Below are 23,460 nucleotides of genomic sequence, written 5' to 3' on the forward strand. Positions count from 1 at the left end.
ACACAGTGCTATTCTGATGAGGCCACCCCCATTTTGTGGGGAAACGCACTGAGGCTCAGAGAGATTAAATGACAAGCCTACATAGCTTATAAGTGGCAGCGCCTAAATTTAAACCCAGGTTCTGCTTGGTTTCAACCCCACCCCTCCATACAGCACACTAACCTACCTACTAGGTTTGCGGGCCTGGCTCTGTGGCTGAATCCTTCCCCCACTCAGCTAGCTTGGCAGTGTGCAAGCGTGACAAGGTTTTCTTCTAATAGCCACAAATTGCTTGCTTGGAAAGCTTCCAAAACATGGGCACCTAGGTGGCTCAGTTGGTTAAGCACCTGACTACGGCTCAGGTCACGATCTCATGGTCCGTGAGTTCGAGCCCCACATCGGGTTCTGTGTTGACAGCTCGGAGCCTGGAGCCTGCTTCCGATTCTGCATCTCCCTCCCTCTCCGGATGGAGGAAGCATCCACACGGATTAAGGGATTCAAGGCAAGGACACAGCAAAAACAGGCTACAAACCCGGACAGGGTTCAGAGCCAGTGGGTGACGGAGATTTAAAATGCTGAAGGGTCACGAGTGGACTTGGAAAGTAACATTAAAGATCTGAGAGATTGGCCCCAGACCACCGGAGCAGAAGTATTTAGCCATGTTTGTGTGGTTCTGGATTTACAACCAAGAATAAACGCCAGAAGAAGGGGTAGAATGTCATCATCAAGGGCGGGAAGATGCCCACACCTAGAACTTCTAATATGAAGCAGGGTCTGCCTTCTCAATTTCTTTTTACAATCTTCACATTTGGCCAGCAGATGGCTGCTAGGGATATAGAAAGATCTGGAATTAAGATGGACATACCCTCTGACTATTCTCTTCTTTGTTTTTTTTTAAAGACAATACATCTTTTATTATTATTATTTTTGAAAGACAATTTATTGCCAAGGTAGCTAACATACAGTGTGTAAGTGTGTTCCTGGTTTTGGGGGTAGATTGCTATGATTCATCGCTTACATACAACACCCGGTGCTCATCCCAACAAGTGCCCCCCTCAATGCCCATCACCCATTTTCCCCTCTCCTCCACCCACCCCCAACAACCTTCAGTTTGTTCTCTGTATTTAAGAATCTCTTATGGTTTGCCTCCCTCCCTCTCTGTTTGTAACTATTTTTTTCACCTTCCCTTCCCACTTGGTCTTCTGTTAAGTTTCTCAAGCTCCACATGTGAGTGAAAACATATCATATCTGTCTCTCTGACGGACTTATTTCACTCAGCATAATCCCCTCCAGTTCCATCCACATTATTGCAAATGGCAGGATTTCATTCTTTCTCATTGCCTGGTAGTATTCCAATGTATATATAAACCACATCAACTGATGAATGAATAAAGAAGATGTGGCTTTTATATACAACAGACTCTCTGACTATTCTCTTCTGGCAAATCTCACCAGGCTGAGGCCCTGGGGACTCCAGGACCCCTCGAAGTCCTATGTAATCATTCCACCAGGTGTGACTCAGCTTGACTTGACTCAACTCAGATGCCTTTGCAATGTCAAGTCCTGCACTCAGTTCTGAGGACCCAGGAATGAATGAGGTTCTATCCTGGCTACCAAGGAAGTGAGGATCCCGTAGAAGACTCACTGGACAGCTGATTCCCTGATGTACCCCCATCACCTGTCTCCGCCTGGTCACCCCGTGGCCAGCAGAGCAGCCACACAGCATGAGTAGCCTCTAAGTACCGACTGGGAAAAGCAGCAACTGGCTCAGGTTACCTCGTGGCCTCCAATCCGGGGTCTCTCTTCTGGGTCACACAGAGGCATTGCTGGAAAAAGCGACACAGCTCCATCAGGCAAGGTTTGAGCTTGTGGATGGCCGAGGTGAGGGGGGCAGCTGTGACGGCTCCCTCTTCGAGGAGCAGCTGAGGACACCCTGGAAGATGCAACCCCAGACCACTGCAATCAGCAAGGGTTTAGCAAACCTCCTCCGTCTGTCTGTGCTTAGTGGACAGCGTCTCCCCTGACCTCAGGTGGCTCTGAGACAGACAGGTCACACAGCGTAGCTTCATCAGTGCCCAGAAGAGCCATGGTGAGAATGCAAGAGACAGGTGGAGAAGGCCCACTGAGAGCAAATATTAAAAAGGGATCTAAAGCATTAAACAAAAATGGATCAGGTGGAGGCATTTCTAGTGTGAGAGGTAGATGCTATGGTGACTCATATCATGGAAGGGGATGGTTTGCTGATAGGGAAATGGAGAATAATTTGATGGTGCGGTGGGTACGGGGTGTCAGTATGTGTGTGTGCACGTGTGTGAGTGTGTGCAGGCATGGGTATAGGTGTTTTGCATGGGGATGAGGGCATATGTATGCACCTGTGTGTGTGACTGTGTACACGTGCATGGGTATATGTTACCAGGTGGTGATCAGCAGGATGAAATGAGAAGATTTACACAAAGCATCTTGCAAAGTTCCTGGTATGGAATATACAATAAATAATAGCAATTATTATTGATGGATTAAAAATGCATTAAGCATTCACTACATGCTGGGCAGCAATAGACACAAGAGATACAACAATAAGTAAGAAGGAAAAGAGGCTTTCTCTTACAGAGCTCACCTTCTAGTGATTTAAAGGTTATATTAGGATATTGATCATAATCTTCCAATGAAGAGTCATTAGTTACTATCCAGAAAAGTGATTTAAAACCTGGAAATGAGTTCTGGGTATTGTCCAGCAGACTCTGTGGGGATTATCTGGTTATGTAAGAGTACGTGCCTTTGATTGATTTATTGAGTAAGTTTTTACAACTCTGAAGAGGTTAACTGATAGCAATGTGAATGACTTGTGTGTGAGAGGAATGCAAATAATTCCTGTCCATAAGCAATGTAAATGAATTTTGTGTGGTAAAGGTGCAATTGATTTTTGTCTAGTAAAAAAAACAAAGAATTTATTGCTGGAGGATATCTATTAGCAAATTTATTTCTAAATTCCTAGGACCGACTATAAAAATCCCTGTTCTTCAAACTCTCTGTTGAACGAATACTAATTAATTCATTAACTAATGGTTGAATAATATCTCTGACATGCGTTCATTTCCTATTTTTATGAGTCATGTTTTTACCTTTTTGAAAATTGTAATTTAGCAGGTTTATAGATATATTTTTTGATTTTGATTTTTAATTCCAGTGTAGTTAACAGTGTTATATTAGTCTCAGGTGTACAATATAATAATTCAACAATTTCATACATTACTCAGTGTTCATCAAGATAAGTGTAGTCTTAATCTCCATCACCTGTTTCTCTCATTCCCTACCCACTGCCCCTCTGGTAATCATCTGTTTGTTCTCTATAGTTAAGAGTTTGTTTCTTGGTTTCTCTCTCTCCCTCTCTCCCCCTGCCCTCTCTTGCTCTCCCTCTGTTTTGTTTTCCCTTGCTTGTTTGTTTTGACTCTTAAATTCCATATAAGAGTGAAATCATATGGTATTTGTCTTTCTCTGACTTAATTTCACTTAGCATTATACTCCGTAGCTCCATCCGTGTTGTTGCAAAGGGCAAGATTTCATTCTTTTTATGGCTAATACTCTATTGTATATGTATACAACATCTTCTTTATCCATTCATCTATCAGTTATATATTTATTAAAGTGGAAACAGGGCTTACAATGTTAGAAAGAGATTTCATTAAAAATGTAGGAAGGAAATGTATTTTGAATTTTATCCTGAGTCAGAACAGTCAACCCTTGGGGTGCTTGGGTGGCTCATCGGTTAAGTGTCTGACTTCAGCTCAGGTCATGATCTCACGGTTCATGAGTTCGAGCCCCGCATCGGGCTCTGTGCTGACAGCTCAGAGCCTGAAGCCTGCTTCAGATTCTGTGTCTCCCTCTCTCTCTTCTCCTCCCCTGCTCGTGCTCTCTCTCAAGAAATAAATAAACATTAAAAACAATTTTTAAAAAAGAACAGTCAACTCTCCAGAACACTTATCAATTTTTGTAACGAGGCTATGACTTTTTGCCTTGACTTACTGAGCACGTGCTGTGTATCAGGTACTTACCTAAGTTCTGTACCTACATTATGTCATTCAATCCTCATAAAAACATGTAATGTAGATATCAGAAGTACTGTTTTATAGAAGAGGACACTGAGGGTCTGAGTGATTCTGCAATTTGATTAGTTACACAGTAGTTAGTGACCTTGGCATGACCTGAGTCTGGAGCCTCTGCTCACAACCACCACACTTTATGGCTTGAACATCCTTAACGTTCCTGATGCTCAATATCCATGTCCCGCCCCCCAGCCTCTCCCATGCTTCTCCATCTCGGGAATTGGTCTTTGCTGCTCAGTAGTGCGAACTGGGGACTGATGTTTGGTTACCTCCCGGTGATCCTCTACCATAATCACACCCTCTTGGATCTGTCTCTTGAACACCACTCGAGTCTCTGATTGCACACAACCAGCCCCCAGCTCCAGCTCCCGTCATCTCTGGCTGTGGTTAGTACGAGTCTCCTCACCAGTAACGCTGCTCCTCTCCTCCCCTCTTAAGCCTCCACTCCGCAGCCAGAGAAAACTTTCTGCACCACAAATCTGACCATGTCCCTTCCACTTGTCTGACGAGAGGTCCACACGTCTTCTGTGGCCCTGGGGACTTCCCCCTTGCCACCCTCTGCACCCTCACTCCTCATCACTCTTTCCTGTAGCATTAGAACTCCAGCCACAGGGAATTTCTCAGCCCCTGGAAAACATCATCCTTTCCTGCCTTTGGATAAGCTACACCTCTGCTTAGAATGCTTATTTAGAGGCAGCCTTGTTCAAATGCCTCTTTCTTTCTTTTTTTTCTTCTTTTAGGTTTATTTATTTATTCTGAGAGAGAGAGTGCAAGCAGGGAAGGGACAGAGAGAGAGAGAGAGAGAAAGAGAGAGGGAGAGAATCCCAAGCAGGCTCCACACTCAACAGTGCGTAGCCTGATGCAGTGCTTGAACTCACAAACTGTGAGACCGTGACCTGAGTTGAGATCAAGAGTCAGACACTTTACCAACTGAGCCACCCAGGAGTCCCAGATGCCTCTTTCGTAATCAGTGAAAACTTCTTGAACAATTCCTCCAGATGGAGCTAATCTCCTCTCTGCATGCACACAGCATTTATCCCTTTTCCTCTAAAGAGCCTTCCCAATTTCTTCCTCAAACTGTGATTATTTTGTACAAATGGAGAATCTTGGGAGAATCTATAAGGTTGGAATGAGCCCAGGCTTTGGATTTAGACAAATCTAGGCTCAAAATATAGTTACTTTTTATCTGTAGTGTTCACCGAAATTGCTTGATGAAGGTAACGTTACCTACCTTGCAGAATTATTGCGAAAAGAAAAAGTCAAAATAGGCTTAGCACGGTGCCTGGGAAACAGTAGGAGTTCAATAAACATTCATCGCATGGATGAATGAGTAAATCTCAGAAGACTTTGTGGCATGGTGTGTGTGTGTGTGTGTGTGTGTGTGTGTGTGTGTGAATGGAAACAATTATTCACTGCATCTTATATTTATATTACCTATCCGATGGGTAGTTGGATGGATGGGTAGAAAGACAGAGATAGATACATGAGAGATGATAGACAGATAGATGAGAGATGATAGATAGATAGGTGATATATAGATGATATATAGAGCTATATAAGTACATATAGATACAGATAAAGATATAGATACAGATTGTTTTAAAAACAGTTAACTTGTTTTCTAAAACTCAGGCCGACAACTGCCCTTATCTCCACCAATAGTGTGTTTCTTTAGACCCTCTAGGGGGAAGATGGTTATAATTTCTTTTGCCAGTACCATCGTGGCTTTGTGTCTGAAAGGCCATTTCACTGCAGGTCGGGAGGGGGCGGAGGCAGATCTTTGGTGTATGAAAATAGAGAGCATGTGGTCTCCAGGAGTTTAATAATGCTCTGCTGACATATGACCGCATAGTCCAGGAACATTCAGGAAATTAGTATAGAAAGGCGTCTACGGAGTAGGAGGGGCCTGAAGATTCAACCTGCTTTGAAGGGCTCACTCTGTATCAATTTCTGTTTTACAGAACAGAAAGGAAGAGAGCGAGGGAGGCATCCAAAAGTGGAAAGAAGCCATGCAAACCCCAGACACCGAAGCCCCGAGCCTCTTGGAGGAATCTCAAAAACCGAGCCTTGAAGCCCCAGACAGAAGCTTCCTTGAGAATTCCATAAAAATTAAAGTGTCAGGGATGGGGGAGGCAGGGTGTCCTTTAAGATGGAACAAAAACATACACTGCGCCCGGCGAATGGGGGTGGAATTTTGGAGTCATCTTGTACCCCTTCCGCTGTCCCCGCGGACATAGGGCTCATTAAAAGAACAGCCTCTGTTTGGGAAAGCACACAGCACCTTGCTCAATAGGCATTCACTCGACAAAAGTAGATTGGATTAAGTTCTGCGGAGCTCTGTAGTTCCAAATCTCTTCCACACACATTATCTTACTCAATATAAAACCCGGGGGGAATAAAGACAGTTTTGGTGCCCGCAGTAATTGTTATTATTCTTACTTCCCAGCCGAGGATGCTGAATTCCTGAAGCTGAGCGCAGGAGCCCCCCGCAGCAGTAAATGGCAGAGCTGGGATGGAATCCCAGCAGCCTGAATCTAAACTTATCCAACAGACCTCTTTTTATTGCACGACACAACCTCGTTCCAAGCAAAGGAAAACAACAGAGCGTCAGGCTGCTGGAACGTACTGGAAGCCTGGTGGGGCCCCGGGGCCAGGGCGGGCTCTCCTCCAGGGGCCGATGGCCAGGGCAAAAGGGCGTCACCTGCATGGGGCAAGAATGGCCTTGCAGAAGTCAGCATGAACTGGCCTTGGGCTTTACACACAACTGGAGAATAATAGTGCCTTCGGGAAAAAGAGTTCTGATCTCTAGGGAGACTGTAGCCTAGAAAGAGGGAGTGCTTTGTGCAAACCACAGGGCCATTTCACGAAGAAGCCAGACTTACAAACCAGTCCTCTGTCCCTTTTCCTGTGAGAACCAGTACAATATAGTGACCAGCTTGGTCAGCCTGCGGGCAGCCCTGTCCTTCAAAGCCCCTGCCCCGAAGCTACGTGGTGTCAGGGTTCTCTTCCCAGACGCACGACCTTACCTGTCTGTGGGGACCTAGGGGCCGGTGCCTTGGTTGGATTCGGAGTCTCTGTGCCAGGGGTGACGGTTCCTGGGATGAAATGAGAAAGGTGTGAGCTTGTGGTTTTGTGTGTTTGTAATTTTTTTAAAGTTTATTTACTTTGAGAGAGAGAAAGAGAGAATGGAGAGGGGCAGAAAGAGGGGGAGAGAGACACGATCCCAAGCAGGCTCCGCGCTGTCCGTGCAGAGCCCAATACGGGGCTCGAACCCATGAACTGTGAGATCATGACCTGAGCTGAGATCAAGAGCCAGACGCTTAACTGACTGAGCCGCCCAGGTGCCCTGAGCCTGGATTTGCTCTCGGATGCCCGATGGGGGGGAAGAGGCCCAGTGCCACAGATCCTGCCCCAGTCAACCAATGGTGGCTGTTAAGCCGGGTACCCGGCAGGGCGTGAGGGTGCAGACCTGAGTAGGAAACAGAGCCTGCAAGGAGGCGCTTCCAGGGTAGGGGAGGACACGGGCAACGAGTGCCATTGGAAACCCGCTGATACTGGTATGAGACGATGAAGTGGACAGGAGAGCAGGGCATGGCACAGGCAGCGTCCAAGCATCGCCGCTCCTGGGTGAAGCAAATGTGCTTTTCCCTCCTCTGAGTCCGTGCGCACACTCACCCCGTCCCCACCCTTATAAACCGCCTGCCATCTTCACGCTCCAGCACGGGCTCATCTCAACATCAACAATCCTCTTGATGGGGTTCCTAAAGTCCTGGTTAAGGGCCACTTCGGGACATGATCCTTGCCCTCAAGATCCTGCCGTCAAACTGGCAACACGGCCTCCTTGCAGGGGGTGTGGGAGAGGGAGGTGGACCAGGGGTGAGGCTGAGAGGCACACGAGCAGAGAATGGAGGCTGGGGATTTCCAGCCTTCCAGGCCGAGCTGGGCAGCACCACGCACTTACAGACGACTATGACTTACAGACTATGCTAAGACACCTCCACCGGAGGGGTCTTGCCAGTTTCTTCAAGTGAGTCTACATCGTTTTTAGATTCCTCTTCAGGCACGGGACTCATCAGCGGTAAGCCCTGAACCCACAAGGCGTCAACTGATGTTTGCTACCTGAGTGTGTTTCTATGTAGTTCTAGAAACCGAGCACCTTTCACTGCAACCCAAACACAGAGTTTACTCGTCTGTGATTGCTATTTACAGTTGAACAAAATGACTGCAGCATTGCAGATGATGAGAGGTGAGAGGGACCCAGGGCAAAGGCTCTGCTCTGCTGGCGTCCTGTTTGCCTCTGCCCTTTGGGAAGCGGGTCTCCATGAGTTGGCCGCCATGCTGCGCCGTGGGTGCCGTGGGACCAGTTGGTAGGAGTTGCCATTCACTGGGTGGTTCCAAGGTGCTGTGTGCTGAGCTCAACACCTTACCCCGGCCACCTGATTCAGTCCTCACAGCCACTCTGAAAGCAGGTATCTCCTTCCCCGTTTTGAAGATGAAAAAAAAAACAGGCCTCAGAGAGATCAAGAGAAGTGCCAGAGGACAGATAGCGATGGTGGAATCAGGATTTCAACCCTGCTGTGTCTGAAATAAAGACCAGAGCGCATCGCCCCAGGGCCGTGCTGGATCCTGACAACCGGCTAGCCAAACCAAACGTGTTAGCCTTTAGTTTTCCTGTGCAATCGTGGGAGGTGCTGCTCTGATTATGGCTGCCAAACGTGCGTTCCCACGTCTGTTTGTGCAATTGAGATTTTGAGCCTAGAGTCAAGACTTTGCATTTATGCCCTCTGTTCCTTAAGAAATGTAGGTTTCAGCACATTTTTCCTGAGTGCCTGCTGTGTTTCATGAGAACTGGAGATTAAAGACTCAGGCCCTTGAGGAGAGCATGGCCCAGAGGGAGGAAGGTCAAGTTAATGGATACTGAACACAGCAATGATGAGTGTTACGATGTACCCACTATGGTGAGTGTGGATGAAGGGCCACAGGCTGCAGATTCCAGAGGAAGTGATTTTAAAAACAAATATAATAAAACTTTTGTATTTGATTATAGGAGTAGAAAATATAGAAAATTCATGACAATGGAGTGAAGAAAAATAAAAATCATATCTACTTCCCAAATATGGTTAAGGTTAATATGTTGTAAAGTTTTTCCAGTCTTACTTTGTTCCATCTTCTATTTTCTGTGTGTATTTATTACACACCCATATACACAGATACATCTAGAAATGTATCCAGAAATGCAAAATTGGGATCACAGTTGATAATTTTTCTCTTGCTTTTGTCATAACTTTGGTTTTCCTGATAGTAAAAATGATTACATTACTAATGTATATATAATTATATATGTGTATGTAATTAATGAATACACTACCTTACATTGCATATACAGCATGTATATGTGATTGACATAATAACATTAATACAAAGTAATACTACACCAAAAAAGGAAGTTGAATTTTCTGGAATGAACCATGTTGGCTTTTACTGGTCACTTGTTTCATGGACAGTGAAAAAAGGGAAAAGAAGACATTGGAAAGTGGGCCCGTAAAAGAGAGAAGATGAGGGAGATTCCCGTGAAGAAGGAGTTTTCATCATTCATTCATTCATTCATTCACTCATTCACTCATTCAAGTTGAGAGGAAGAGCGTTGGGGTAAAGAGAAGGAAGAGAGAGTTCAACTTATGATTATTAATTATGGTGCTAACTCTTCTGTATGTGCATTACATTTTAAAAATTTAGAAAATGTGGGGCACCTGGGTGGCTAGTTGACTAGTTAAGCGTCCGACTTAGGGTCAGGTCATGATCTCATGGTTCACAAGTTCGAACCCCACGTCGGGCTTTGTGCTGACAGCTCGGAACCTGGAGCCTGTTTCAGATTCTGTGTCTCCCTCTCTCTCTGTCCCTCCCCTATTCATGCTCTCTCTCTCTCTCTCTCTCAAAAATAAATAGGCATAAAAATTTTTAAAAACACAAAAATAAAAGTTTAGAAAATGTTTTAAAACAGACACTGCTAACTTTAGTGAGCATCCCTCTCACCTGAGGCTGGGCTGGCCTGGGAGCTGCTGCTGTGTGTGGCCGCTGTCTCAGCAGGTGGCCCAGAAAGGCTTCTCGTGGTCATGGCCTCTGCAGATGTCGGCGTGGAGGACGGTGTTCCCCAGGGAGGCCCTCCAGGTGCTTTCTCACCCATGGTCTGAGCCCAGGGCACAGGTAGGTTGGAAGTCCACGCCTGGCTGTAGGCGGTCACCCAGGGAGTCCCGGCCCCCCTCCTGGTAGCTGCACATGGGGTAGTAACAGGGACTTTTAATTCTTGACCATTTTGATTCAGATATAAATGGAATACTACATGGCAATGAGAAACAATGAAATCTGGCCATGTGTAGCAACGTGGATGGACCTTGAGGGTGTTATGCTGAGCGAAATAAATCAGGCAGAAAAGGACAGATACCATATGTTTGCACGTATAGGAGGATTAGGAGGAACTTAACTGAGGACCATGGGGGAGAGAAAGGGGGAAATAGTGGGGGAGAGGGAGGGAGGCAAACCATGAGAGACTCTTGAATGCTGAGAACAAACTGAGGGCTGATGGCTGTGGGGGGAAGGAAAGGGGGGAGATGGGCATGGAGGAGGGCACTTGGGATGAGCACTGGGTGTTATATGGAAACCAACTTGACAATAAACTATTTAAAAAAAAAAGTAAAACATCTCATTATGTCAGTTTCCCACATAAGCATTTATTGTTAATAAAGAAAATTGCAAACAGCAAAAAAAAAAAAAAAAATCTAGAAAGAAAGAAAGAAGAAAGAAAGAAAGAAAGAAAGAAAGAAAGAAAGAAAGAAAGAAAGAAAGAAAGAAACCCACAAATCCCTTGAACATCCAAACAATCAGCTGAAGTGTGTGTTTGGGGACCCCCGGGCTCTCTCAAAGTGAAGAGCACATTTCTCATCTCACGATCCAGTGGAAAGGTGATGGGGNAAGAAAGAAAGAAAGAAAGAAAGAAAGAAAGAAAGAAAGAAAGAAAGAAACCCACAAATCCCTTGAACATCCAAACAATCAGCTGAAGTGTGTGTTTGGGGACCCCCGGGCTCTCTCAAAGTGAAGAGCACATTTCTCATCTCACGATCCAGTGGAAAGGTGATGGGGTTTGAGGTGAGGAAACCTGGAGGGGAAATTCTGTACTTGCCACCCCCATATTGTGAAATCTGGGACAAGTGACTTCACTTTTTTTTTTTTTTGGTGTTATCATTAAAATGGAGATGATGATAATGCTACTAATAACAATACAACGTCACGGCATTGTGAGGAAAAACAATCTTTTCTTGCTGGCCTTTTAAACAACTGCTGCGGGTTCTCCTTGCTCATTTCCATGATAGGGATTAAAATTATTTTTTTCAAGTTTTTAAAACTAACCCCTTGGGTGCCTGGGTGGCTCAGTCAGTTCAACATCTAACTTCAGCTCAGCTCATGATCTTGCGGTTTGTGAGTTCGAGCCCCGCGTCGGGCTCTGTGGTGACAGCTCAGAGCCTGGAGCCTGCTTCAGATCCTGTGTCTCCCTCCCTCTGTGCCCCTCCCCTGCTCGCACTCTGCCCTGTCTCTCCCTCAATAAATAAATAAACATTTTTAAAAATTACAAAATTAAAAAATATTTAGATTTCTCATCCAGAACATTGTATACCACTTCATTTATTTAAATATGCTTGTATTTCTCCCGCTAAAGTTTTATAGTTTTTCTTGCATAAAATTTTTCTTGCTAGGCTTATAGCTAAGTCTTTTATCATTTTTCTTGCCACTGGCCATCACATCATTTTTTAAAAATATTATTCTGGGAAACTTTCTAATTATGTGTAATTGTCATGATATTGACTATGGTACTAACTTTTCCTCGTTCTTGTTTTCTTGCCCATCTGACTCCCATCGGTTCTCACCTCCTCTGGGAAGCCTCCTCCCTGGACTCTCCAGGACAATAGCTCTTTGTAGCTTAGATCCTAACTATCAGTTTACTTGCCCGTGTCTCCCTCCCTGGTCTGCAAGCTCAGATACGAAAGGGAACATTGACAGAGCTGAGTTTTCAACAGCCAGCTTATTAGAGTCTGGTATTAAATACACGTCTTGATGAATGAATGGATGAATGAATGAATCCTGTGACTCTGGTCCCTTGTCGGAACTCACCGAGACACTTTGGCTTATAATGAAAAAGTTATCTCAGTTGTATTGTATTTCCAAATAGCATGAGCAGGGCTTTTCATCTTTAGTGACAACACCAGTGACAATGTCCACAAAGATGGTGGGGAAGGAGGAGTCCCCTGGTGCCCCGTCCGTGGCAGCTTTCCACACCACCATCAGGTCATTAATGTCATTGTCATCATTGTTCAGCCAGCTACAAATTAACCTAAACCTGCCATAAAATTCCACCATTTAGAGTTCATTTCAGGAGAGATATTGCTAAATGCTTTGCCAAAATAAAAATAGCTTATGCTTTAATGTACTTCACTTATGTAAGATATTCTTATTGATATTCTTTTTTTTTTTTAATGTTTCTTTATTTTCAAGAGACAGAGCATGAGTGGAGGAGGAGCAGAGAGAGAGAGGGAGACACAGAATCAAAAGCAGGCTCCAAGCTCTGGGCTGTCAGTACAGAGCACGACACGGGGCTCGAACCCACAAACTGTGAGATCATGACCTGAGTCAAAATCAGCCCTTTAACTGACTGAGCCACACAGGCGCCCCTTATTGATATTCTTAATGGGAAACGCTGGGTGAAGGGTATCGGGGAGATTTCTGTACTACTCCAACATCTTGCGAGTCTTAAATTATTTCAAAATAAAAGGTCCTACAGATGAGTGTTAGAAGGACGTTATGCCAGTGATATTTGCTGCTTTTGCTTGTCTGTATGGAATCCATACTAGCTCATGTCGATTCAGGAATGCTGAAGAAGAAAGGGGTCTCTAGAGAAGGGAGAAAAAAGGATTTTCTTTGTTTATGTGAGCCTAGGGGGAATAGGAAGGAGACACAGGACAGGAGGGAAAGGGAGAGAAAGCTTCTTACCCAAGCCTGGGAGCGTGGGGGAGGTGCTGCCCCACGTGGCCGTGGCCCTGGCGTCAAGTTCAGGAAGTGATCCTGTGTTCGGGGTCTGCTCTCCCTTTGCAAGATGAGTTGTCTCTGTCCAGGGAGCAGTTCTCAGAGAAGATGCTCCGGTGCTTTGGGCTCCGTGCAGGGGCCTTGCCCTCGGTAGTGTTTGCTGGCTTGTGGGCGTGAGCATTGAGGTCACGGCCGTGCCCCTGGTAGCTGCACATATAGGGAGACAGTCACTGGCAGCTTTAATATGCTTGACACTTCGGGCATAGAATCGTCAAGCCCCACCCCCAACAAGGTCACCGGACAGCAAATTTACTGAATGCGGAGTTTCTAGCTTTACTTGGAACAGTACCATGTATTGCAAAGAGGAAGGTTTCTTTTTGAATGACAAAGTGAGCTAAAATACCGATTTCCAAAAACACTATGTGAGGGAGCACTGTGAACAGAATCAGATCCCCCCAGGGAGAAGCTTCCTGAAAGACAGACCCTTGCAGGGACAGCAGGAAGGCTCGATTCAGAGGGAAATCTACCCAATATCTTTGGATGCTCCTTGGAGAAATGGAGGAAGAGGGCCAATTGTTAATTTTACCTTCTCTCTCCCATAGGGAAAACATGGAGTGGAGGCGGCATGTTAGGATGACAGGCCCCCTCTGGCCCATCGGGTCCCTTCTGGGTGGGCAAAGCTTGACCTGCACACTGGTGAGATTTATGCCCCTACTTGCCCCTTTGGCAGGTCAGTGTGTAGGGCACATCCTGGCATTGGTTACGATGTGGTCTTGCAGCCTCACTTCTCTCCTGCCTTACTTCTGGGCTCGGTGATACCCACATGCACCAGAGGTCCCGTCCTTGTTTCCAGATTAATCGGGCTGACGGCCAAGTGCCTCCCAATCAAACCATCACTCAGCCAGGTGCTGATTGGCTATCAGACATACCAACCTTGTAAATAGGTGTCCACTTGTAAATATGTTCTCTCTTCCCAAGCATTTGTACTTTATAAAGGAGCACAGAGGGGACACACGGTTGAGACTGGGGTGGGAAGATCATGGAAGGACTCTCTAAAGAAGTGAAATTCACTCAATCCTCAGATCTGTCCTCAGAATCAAGTAGGTAAAGGGAACCCACCAAATGCCCACTTCATCCCCTTATCAAGCAGCCTCGTTCCACTAGAAATGAGTTTCCTTCCTCAGCATAACTAAGATAGCGACAGGATGCAAATCATGGCAGCCCACTCCAGTGGGATTGGAGATTTCCTGTAAATTTCATTTCATCCCAAGAAACCCTGAGGAAGAACCTACTATGTACATGGTACATGCCAGGTGTAAGGCGGGGCGGGGAGGCCGATTGTGGGGCTCAGGGAGACTCTGTGTCTGCCATCAAGGACCACTCAGGGTGGAGACATACATGGAAAGTCACCTGTGATCCAACCTGGAGTAACACAGAGTACAAATGACGCACAAGTGTCGTGGTACAGAGTCATGGAAGGCAGAAGGCAAGTTCTGATTGGACGATGTTTAGGAAGGGGGAGGCAGCATCTGAGCTGGGGACGGACAAATTGGGTTCTGAAATAGGGAAGTAGGGAAGGAGCTCCAGGCTGAGTAAGGCAGCAGGGGCATGGGGAGAGATGCCATCTGCAAGAAGAGGTGGGGGTTTCAATGTCATTTTCACAGAAGATTCAAGGGAAGAGAGCAGATGAGGCAGAATATAATTCCAGAGAAATGTATACTCCAGGCTAAGGGCTTCGGACCATCTGCTCCTGACTTAGCTCTGGGCAGTGAGGAGACCAAACCCAATCGTAATTCAAGACTAACACTCTGATGGCAGTGAATGGATATTTTAAAGAAATAAGAGGCTGGGTCCAGAAAACTGGCTCAGAGGCTCTTCTAGTCCAAAGGTAGATGGCAAGGACTGGAACTAAGATCATCGCAGCAGCGGCAGATAATCTTGGAGGACCAGCCAGATTCCAGAAACTTCATTCAGCTAGACGTGACAGTTAAGTGTAGGGACAAAGAAGGCTTAAAAGTGGTTCTAAAAAGGTCACCTGGTGCCAGGGAAAAGGCAAGCAGATGGATAGGTGTGTGCAGAGGCATAGATGATGTATGGACTGAGTATTATGGGGTGACAATGTCTATAACAAGATCACAAATTCAATTACCTACAAAAGCCAGGTAGTTAGTGAGAAAAAAGTGCAAGGTAACAGGGAGCAGAGAGGGCTCTGGAAAAGAGGAGAAAGATGTCCCTCCTAATGGGAGGGATGGGGACAGGGGCTCCTCAGTCTCTGTTGTCTATTGGTTACAAGATCTTTTTTTGTAAGAGAATCCAGAGATTACTTTTCTTTAATGGTGAAAACCTTTGAGTTTAGCACAGTATAGCTAACGCCTGAGGGCCGCATTCAGTCTTCAGTCTGCTGGCTGAGGCCCTGGCCTGGAGGCAATAGTGAGTCCGGGGGGTTCACACTCACCCGGAACACCAGACATGCTGCTGGTAAATGTGTAGTTGATGACAGGAGATTTCTCTGCCATCTCCCAGAAGTCGGAGAGGTTCCTTCCTACAAAAACCACACCAACAGGATCAAATCTTGGGTTCACCTACTGGAAGGTTCGGCTCATTCTCAGCTCAGAGAGCTTGTCAAAGAATGAATGGCTGGTGGTTCACCTGACTTTCCTGTCATCATACAGATGAAGATGCAGTCGGATTCATTTGTCTGACTCACTGTAAGACAAACCAGTACACAAGGCTCAGCAATGGTTCTGAAGCTCTAAGTCTTTGGTTGAAGTGAAAATTAAGTTGGAAATCCCTAGCTGAGGATGTTAAAGGAAAATAAGGCTAACCCCTTCCTTTTAAGGCACCCCTGATATTTTTTTGAGGGGGAATGCATTATAATATAATGGCTAAGGACACAGCCTCTGGGGTCAACTGCTAGCCCTACAACATCAGATCTGCCATTTGCCGGCTCTATGGCCATGAGTGAACCGCTTGACCTAGTCCTAGAGAGGACTCAGTTTACTGATCTTTAAAATGGTGGATATTTGAATTCCACAGTTCCCTTCTTTGGGATTTCCAAATCCCCAAATATCTGTAAGATGGAGGTTTTGTGTGAGTTTGGTACCCACACTTATTTGGTGGCAAACCTGAGTTGACGGATACGAGGCCATTTAGAGTCTTCTTCTGTCTCGCTTAGTGTAAAGGGTCATTTTGCTACATGAATGGGAATGAATGTGTCTGATTACGGCAGGCTGTCTTAGATGCTGCTGGCACTGTTTCACATATGGTATAGATGCCCAATTAGATCTTTAAAAGTCTGAAAACTAATGCATTCCCAAATGCACTTGTCCCTTAAGATGCTGCCCAAACAATGTGGACATTTGCTTGCATGTCCTTCAAAGGATGGCCGTGATGATTCAATGAGATCATGTGTATGAAGCACCAAGTATGGTGCCCAGCAGATGGAAGAGCCCGGTAAATAGTCATAATAATAACAATTATCAGAGTTAATGGAAATCCTGTTATTATATACATTAGCATAGTGAGCAAGAGCACAGACTTTAGAGAGGCAGATTGCCTAGGTTAGAGTTCCACTTCTGTAGAATAATCTTGGGCAAGTCACTGGATCTCTCTGTGCAATAGTCTCCTTCCCTGTAAAGTGGGGATAAATATGTAGTTTCCTACAAGGCTGTAGTGAGGATCCAATGAGGGAATACATGGAAAGCCTTCAAAGAGTCCCTGGCAGCTAATGATATCTGTTATTATTTCTCTTTCTCCCTCCCCTGTTTCTAGCACAGTAATTGTTCCATGGTGCAGCACACTAGCCTTCTGATGAGTCCATGTGTGGGTAATTGACTAGAAACATGCATTGCAAAGTGGGTCCCTGGGGGTTATATGAGGCCATCTTCTGAGGGGCAGCTCTTTCTCAACTGTGTGCCAGACATGGGCATAGGCTGCATATAGATCTGATTCTAAATTCCGAACTAACCTTGAACAAAATAGGCAACTCTCTAAATCTCAGCTTTCTCAACTTTAAAATGGGAGAATAGCTATCCGGTAGAAGCTGTTTTCTCGAGTCTGCATGGATTCCCCTTACTTTGAGCCATGAACTCTTCCTCCCCTTAGATACCAGGAACAGCTCTGATTGGGAGATAGAGCCTTCATATACTAGTGGTTGAAACTGGACCACACCGATTGTCTAAATGAAACTTACACAGAGATTCCTGGCTGCATGGCCTATGCCAGGGCTTGGGGTGGGGAGTCTACCAGCTTTGATTAGTATACCATTGGCAGATGCCAATTTGCCAAATCTCCCATTTTCCAAGTGCTTTCAATTTCAACACACCTGAGAGGATTGAGGTTGACTTGAAAATCTCTGTGAGGTAGCTGGTAGAATTTCCAATGACGTCCACCAGCAGGGCCGTGAAATCTGCAAGAAGGATTGAGGAGGTTTACATTTCTGATCCAGAGACGTGCGTGGAAAAGTATAGTGTATTTGGACTTTTCAGAGTAGATTTTACAAGTTTGATTTCGTTCAGTTTGTTGAGGAATGTTGACAATCATGTAGAGAAATATTACTAATTATAAAGATGTCTTAATTCCAGTCAGGGAGAAAACTGGCTATCCACCACTTCTGGATAATTCCCTTTCTCCTCCCTCCAAATCCCTCTATGCCAACACCAAATGGCTGTGGAAAAGCTATATTACTAAATAATGGTTGTTCTCATTTGTGGTCCCCTGTTATCTCATCAAATTCCTTTAGTATACCAAATCTATCTGACCGGAGGCAGCCCCACAGTTAGGTGACATGAATTTACATAATTTTGGATTTTCAAAATGTGTTGTAAACATTAATGGTGGATTATAAAGAGATAGGAAGCCTCTACAAAATAGAACCAGGGACCTCTGCTCCCGTCCCCCCTTGTTAAGAAGGCTGATGGAGGAGATTGGGAGAATTTCACATTTCAGGCTACAGATCTTTGCGAACTCTCTCTCTGAGCAGGGTTTGAGCAGGGCCATAGCTTGACATAGGAGGCACCACTGACCAATGAAAGTTCCCGATACACTTCCAGGCAAAGAGCTGCTACTTCTTGCACTGTTCACTTAGGTTTTCCAGGATCCAAGGCATGTTTGGCTTCCAGAACAAGGGATATGAATTCTGGGAGCCCCAAACAGTAAGAGGGAAGCTTCTGGCATCATCTGGATAATTTCCTGTCATGCTTTGGAAAAAACACTTCTTTTTACTCAATGGGATTATGAGCTTCAGTGAGGGGGGAGGTAAGCTGACTTGAAAATACAGAACACAAAGAGACTGAAAATGCAGACCCTGGAGAGGCAGGAAAATGTCATGCAACAACCAATGGAATGTGCAGCGCACAAGGCCGAGGGGAGGTGGACACTACACGAACCAGAGCTATGGTGTGACCCTACCACACCTGCACGGTCACACGTTCAGTCTCCCAGAAGGGAGACGCAGTCGTACACAGATGTAGGTGTAGACACCTGGCCGTGCAAAGAGGATGCAAACTTGGGTGTGTCCTCCTTTCTGTGTCTCTTTAGACCAGTCTGTCCTTGATCACGTTATGGAAACTGAGGAAGGGTGGTCTCTCATTGCTTCTTACACCCATTTCTTCCTACTTCTCAAATGTCTTTTTTTTTTTTGTTTATCAAGTCATTTATGTAATAAATATTTATTGATGGTTTGCGGGGTGTCAGACAGCTGCTCAGGACAGGAGGATAGCATGAGACAGCATCTCTGTCCGCGTGAAGCTGAGATTCATGGGGGAGAGAGAGAGAGAGAGAGAGAGAGAGAGAGAGAGAGAGAGAGACTCATAGGCAGACCAGCAAACTGCAATCTGCTTCTAACATTGTGTAGAAGCTAAGGCCGTGGATCCAGAGGCAAGACCTCAAGGATGGAATCCAGGTTCTGTCCAAGTTTCAGAAAGACGATGGAACTTTCCCAAGGTGCCAGAGGGCGCGGTGGAGCTTGAATTTGAACTGAGGTCTATTTTGGGACAAAGCTCTCACTCTTTCCCTTTTTTTCCCACTGCTGCTCATTACTCAACACACTGTGTGAACTCTCCCTTCAGAATGGCTTTTACAATCTCTCTATTAGGCTTCGAAGAAAATCGGCTCTCATTACGTCACCGATATTCTTTGTTTTGATGAAAATCTGAATTGTCTAACTTAGTAGCAATGCCTCTAGATCAGTATTTCTGACAACTTTCATATATGAATAGAAAATAGGGGGAAAAAATTTTGCCTACCCAATTGGTAATGATTTAAGAATGTTGTCTCAGTACTTCATGTTGGCAAGGGTATAGAAAAACACATGCTTTCAAATATTGAAGGTAAGAGTATAAACTTATGCAAGGTGTCTAGAGAAAGTTTTAGGAACTTAAATCACTGCAAAATTGTTTCCCTGTCAAGGACTGTATCTTACAGCATAATTGGGCAAGCACCCAAGTGATTATACACACATACAGTATTGTTTATAATGATAAAAACGCTGAGAATAAGCTAAGCTGCTATTGAGAAGGGACAAATTAAGTACATTATGGTATGTTCTTTCAGCAAGGACAATGAATTCATACGAAGGATGAAGCATATTTATATTCATTGGAATAGAATGGTTTTTAAGGCATACTGATTAGTTTAAAGGTGGATTATAATGCTACGTAGAAAACATGGTAGACACCAAAGCTTTTCTCTCAATATCCATTCGGCCACCTTCCTTTAGTAAGAGCACATGAAATTTCAGTTGGGCACAACTGGGTTTGTTTCTTTGTTTTTAATTATTTTAATGTTTATTTATTTTCAAGACAGAGACTAAGTGCAAATGGGGGAGGGGAAGAGAGAGGAAGACCCAGAATCTGAAGCAGGCTCCAGGCTTGGAGCTGTCAGCACAGAATCAGATACGAGGCTCTAACTCACGAACCGTGAGGTCATGACCTGAGCCCAAGTTGGATGCTTAGCCAACTGAGCCACCCAGGCGCCCCAAGGCACAACTGGGTTTAATGTAGTTTGAAAACTACAGTTTTGAGGGGTGCCTGGGTGGCTTAGTTGGTTAAGCATCTGACTTTCGCTTAGGTCATGATCTCGCGGTTCGTGGGTTCGAGCCCCGCGTCGGGCTCTGTGCTGACTGTCAGCTCAGAGCCTGGAGCCTGTTTCAGAGTCTGTGACTCCCTCTCTCTCTGACCCTCCCCTGCTCACGCTGTCTCTCTCTCTCTCTCTTAGAAAAAAAAAAAAACCTATTGTTTTGAGCCAGTTTGCAGATGGGTGTGGCCATATGGCTAAATGCAGGGCAATTGAATGTGGGAAGAAGCATGTGGAAGGTTTCCAGACTGTGAGTTTATATAGTGAATAGGCATGTCTTCACTTCCTTTCTCCTCTTCCTTGCGGCTATAATGTGGATGTGGCAGCAAAACCATCCTGGACGATGAGAATAAGGGCAATGCATCATGGAGGCAGAGCAACAAGCTAGAAAGAAGTTGGGCCCCCTAAACCATCAAACCATCAGAGCAGCCCTGGCGCATTTACCCAGATGGTCACACATGAAAGCTATTAGCTTCTACCCTCTGTAAGCCACCTGATTTTGGGGTCATTTGACATAATAGCCTGGCTTATATTCTGAATAATATAGAAAATGCACTGTAGGATGGGAAGATAGCTGGGTAGATGGTTGGGGTAGGAGGGATGGTAGATAGGTAGACTTTGATAACTAGTTGACTGATGGCTTAGGTAGGCAGATTAGAGAGGTGGCTTAGACCACCTTGGGTAATGTGATTACCTATGGATGTTAGGATATCAGGTATTTCTGATTAAAAAATGTTTTAATGTTTTTATTTATTTGTGTGTGAGAGAGAAACAGAACACAAGTGGGGGAGGGGCAGAGAGAGAGGGAGACACAGAATCCGAAGCAGGCTCCAGGCTCTGAGCTGTCAGCACAGAATCCGATGTGGGGCTTGAACCCACAGACCTTGAGATCATGGCCTGAGCCAAAATCAAAGTTAGCCGCTTAACCAACTGAGCCACCAAGGTGCCCCCAACACTGGGTTCCTTCTTATTCAGAGTGAAAATCAAAATCCTTGCAGTGGACTATAAACTTCTACTTGATCTACAATACCCTCCTTGCTTTGCCCCCAAAGCCTTAAGTTCATTTCCCATGAGTGTCTGCCCTGGCTGACCTGCTCCAGGCACGCTGGCCTCTCCGGTCCCCACCCTGCTGCCTGAGCTTTTGCCCAAAACTTTGAGTCCCCAGGGACCAGAGGGCTGTCTCTCCACTTCCTGCAAGGACTTTTCTGACCACGCTGCACACAGCAGCTGTGCGCATTACCACATCCCCCCTCACTCTGTCCCCTTGCTTTACTGTTCTCATGGTCATGCTATCGGCCAACATACCAGGTTGTTTTGGTTTCCCCATTGACTCTCTGTCCCTTCCTATAGAACCTAAGTTCATGAGAGCGGGGCCGGGGGGGAGTCTACTTTGCTCAGTGCGGGGGCCCCCCACACTTAGAAGAGGATCTGGCTAATAGCAAGTGCTCAGTAAAGAATGACTAGACGGGCGAATGAGCGGCGAGAGAGTAATTTTCGGTTTCACTTTGCAGGATTCTCTACATAGAAGGGACGCTGAATAATTTTAATTTTCTTTCTTTTTTTTTTTTTTTTTCCAAGTAAAGAAGAGTGTTTATTGCAAGGATGCAGAGCTCTCACAGAATCAAATGACATGAAATCAAGTGCGGCTGAGCATCAGGGGAGATTGAGAGGAACAGAAGCAGCTGGCTACTACCTCAATTTCCCTCTCTTGGGCCACAGATTCCTCTCTCCTCTATACATGAATGTACTAGCAATGAATAAAGATCCGATGATACAAAGTCCCTTTAATCAACCCCCTTCCTCTGCAAAACACAGGTAGCCGCTTACCTCCTGTCCAGGTGTGTGTCTCTTCACCAATGACAGGGTATCTTTGCATTATTTTGTAATTTTCTCTTCTTAATTAAAAATGTCATGGAGGGGCGCCTGGGTGGCTCAGTCACTTAACTGTCCAACTCCTGATTTGGCTCAAGTCAAGAGCTCGTGGTTTGTGGGTTCGAGCCCTGCATCAGGCTCTGTGCTGACAGTGCAGGGCCTGCTTGGGATTCTCTCTCTCCATCTCTTTCTGCCCCTCCCCTGTTTTCTCTCTCTCTCTCTCTCTCTCTTATTCTCTTAAATAAACAGACTTTTTAAAAAAAGAATAAGACGTCATGGACGTGTTTCTATACCTGGGCCAAATCTGGCCCCACCCACTCATTTGTGCATTGCCAGCGGCTGTTTTCCAGAGCTGAATTAGTCAACTATTTAGCCATTTTTCTAATGATGGATATGTACGCTGTTCTCTGATTTTTTTTTATTAAAACAACACTGCATGAACATTTTGTTCTTGCCCCTTTGTTCAGACATACCTACTTCTCTAGGATAAAAACCAAGGAAAGCACTTTCTTAACAGTGATGTGTGCACATGTTCAAGAATAATGGATATTACTGTCTCATTTCACTCCAGGGAGAAAAAAGTTGAGTCACACTTATCTGAAAGGATACAAGTGACATCAGGAAAGCTGTAAACCTGGGGGCAGGGGGCGGGGGAGCTCCACCCACCTGATAAGTCATTGGTCTGGTTGTTTAAACAGTAGCAGTACCGGGTGGGGAATCTGGCCGGGTCCACAGCCTTCAGGTTAGAAACTGTGAAGAGAAACGGGCCACACGGCAATCCCGAGACAGAACCTGGCCCTGCTGGCCCATCGCTCACCATCGCTGCCGCCAAGAAGAGCTGGGCAGCACTTACTGTTGTAAATTGCCACGGAAAACTTGTGGAAGGCCACGGAACTATAGGAGGTGATGCTTAGCAAGGAGAAGAACTTCTTGGTATCTGTCAGGGACAGTGAGATAACAAAGTCGTCAGGCAAACACCTACTGACAATAATAACGCAATCAATTAGTAAACAGATAAGAGAAATTAAAAAGACGATGAGGGGCCCCTGGGTGGCTCAGCCAGTTGAGCATCCAACTTCAGCTCAGGTCACGATCTCATGGTTCCAGCCTCGAGTCGGGCTCTGTGCTGACAGCTTGGAGCCCGGAGCCTCTTTCGGATTCTGTGTCCCCCTCTCGTTCTGTCCCTCCCCCACTTGCACTCTGCCTTTCTCTCTCTCTCTCAAAAGTAAAACACACCTTAAAAAAACTTTTTTTAAAGACGATGAACAAATAATAAAAATAAATCACAAAAACAAACAATAAAATAACAAAAATGGGAGTTAGTATACAAAATTGAATACGAGCAAATTGCAAAAGGGCA

At 45.3% G+C, this 23,460-nt stretch overlaps 1 protein-coding gene across 1 annotated transcript in view; it reads right to left on the bottom strand.

Moving 5' to 3' along the window:
• The window catches only part of HHLA1 (HHLA1 neighbor of OC90), a 32,722-nt gene that overhangs the window by 2,361 nt on the left and 6,901 nt on the right, over positions 1-23,460 (bottom strand). Inside the window, exons 5-14 of the mRNA XM_077750011.1 lie at positions 22,954-23,037; positions 22,767-22,850; positions 17,479-17,562; positions 15,804-15,860; positions 15,604-15,696; positions 13,122-13,361; positions 10,116-10,352; positions 7,109-7,177; positions 6,709-6,783; positions 1,756-1,912 (exon numbers count right to left, since the gene is read on the bottom strand). Of these exons, the coding sequence (XP_077606137.1) occupies positions 1,756-1,912; positions 6,709-6,783; positions 7,109-7,177; positions 10,116-10,352; positions 13,122-13,361; positions 15,604-15,696; positions 15,804-15,860; positions 17,479-17,562; positions 22,767-22,850; positions 22,954-23,037 (1,180 nt within the window). The remainder of the gene's footprint in view (positions 1-1,755; positions 1,913-6,708; positions 6,784-7,108; positions 7,178-10,115; positions 10,353-13,121; positions 13,362-15,603; positions 15,697-15,803; positions 15,861-17,478; positions 17,563-22,766; positions 22,851-22,953; positions 23,038-23,460) is intronic.

The sequence above is a fragment of the Crocuta crocuta genome, unplaced genomic scaffold (genome assembly GCF_008692635.1).
Source record: "Crocuta crocuta isolate KB4526 unplaced genomic scaffold, BGI_CrCroc_1.0 scaffold119, whole genome shotgun sequence".
In the NCBI taxonomy this organism is placed as follows: Eukaryota; Metazoa; Chordata; class Mammalia; order Carnivora; family Hyaenidae; genus Crocuta; species Crocuta crocuta.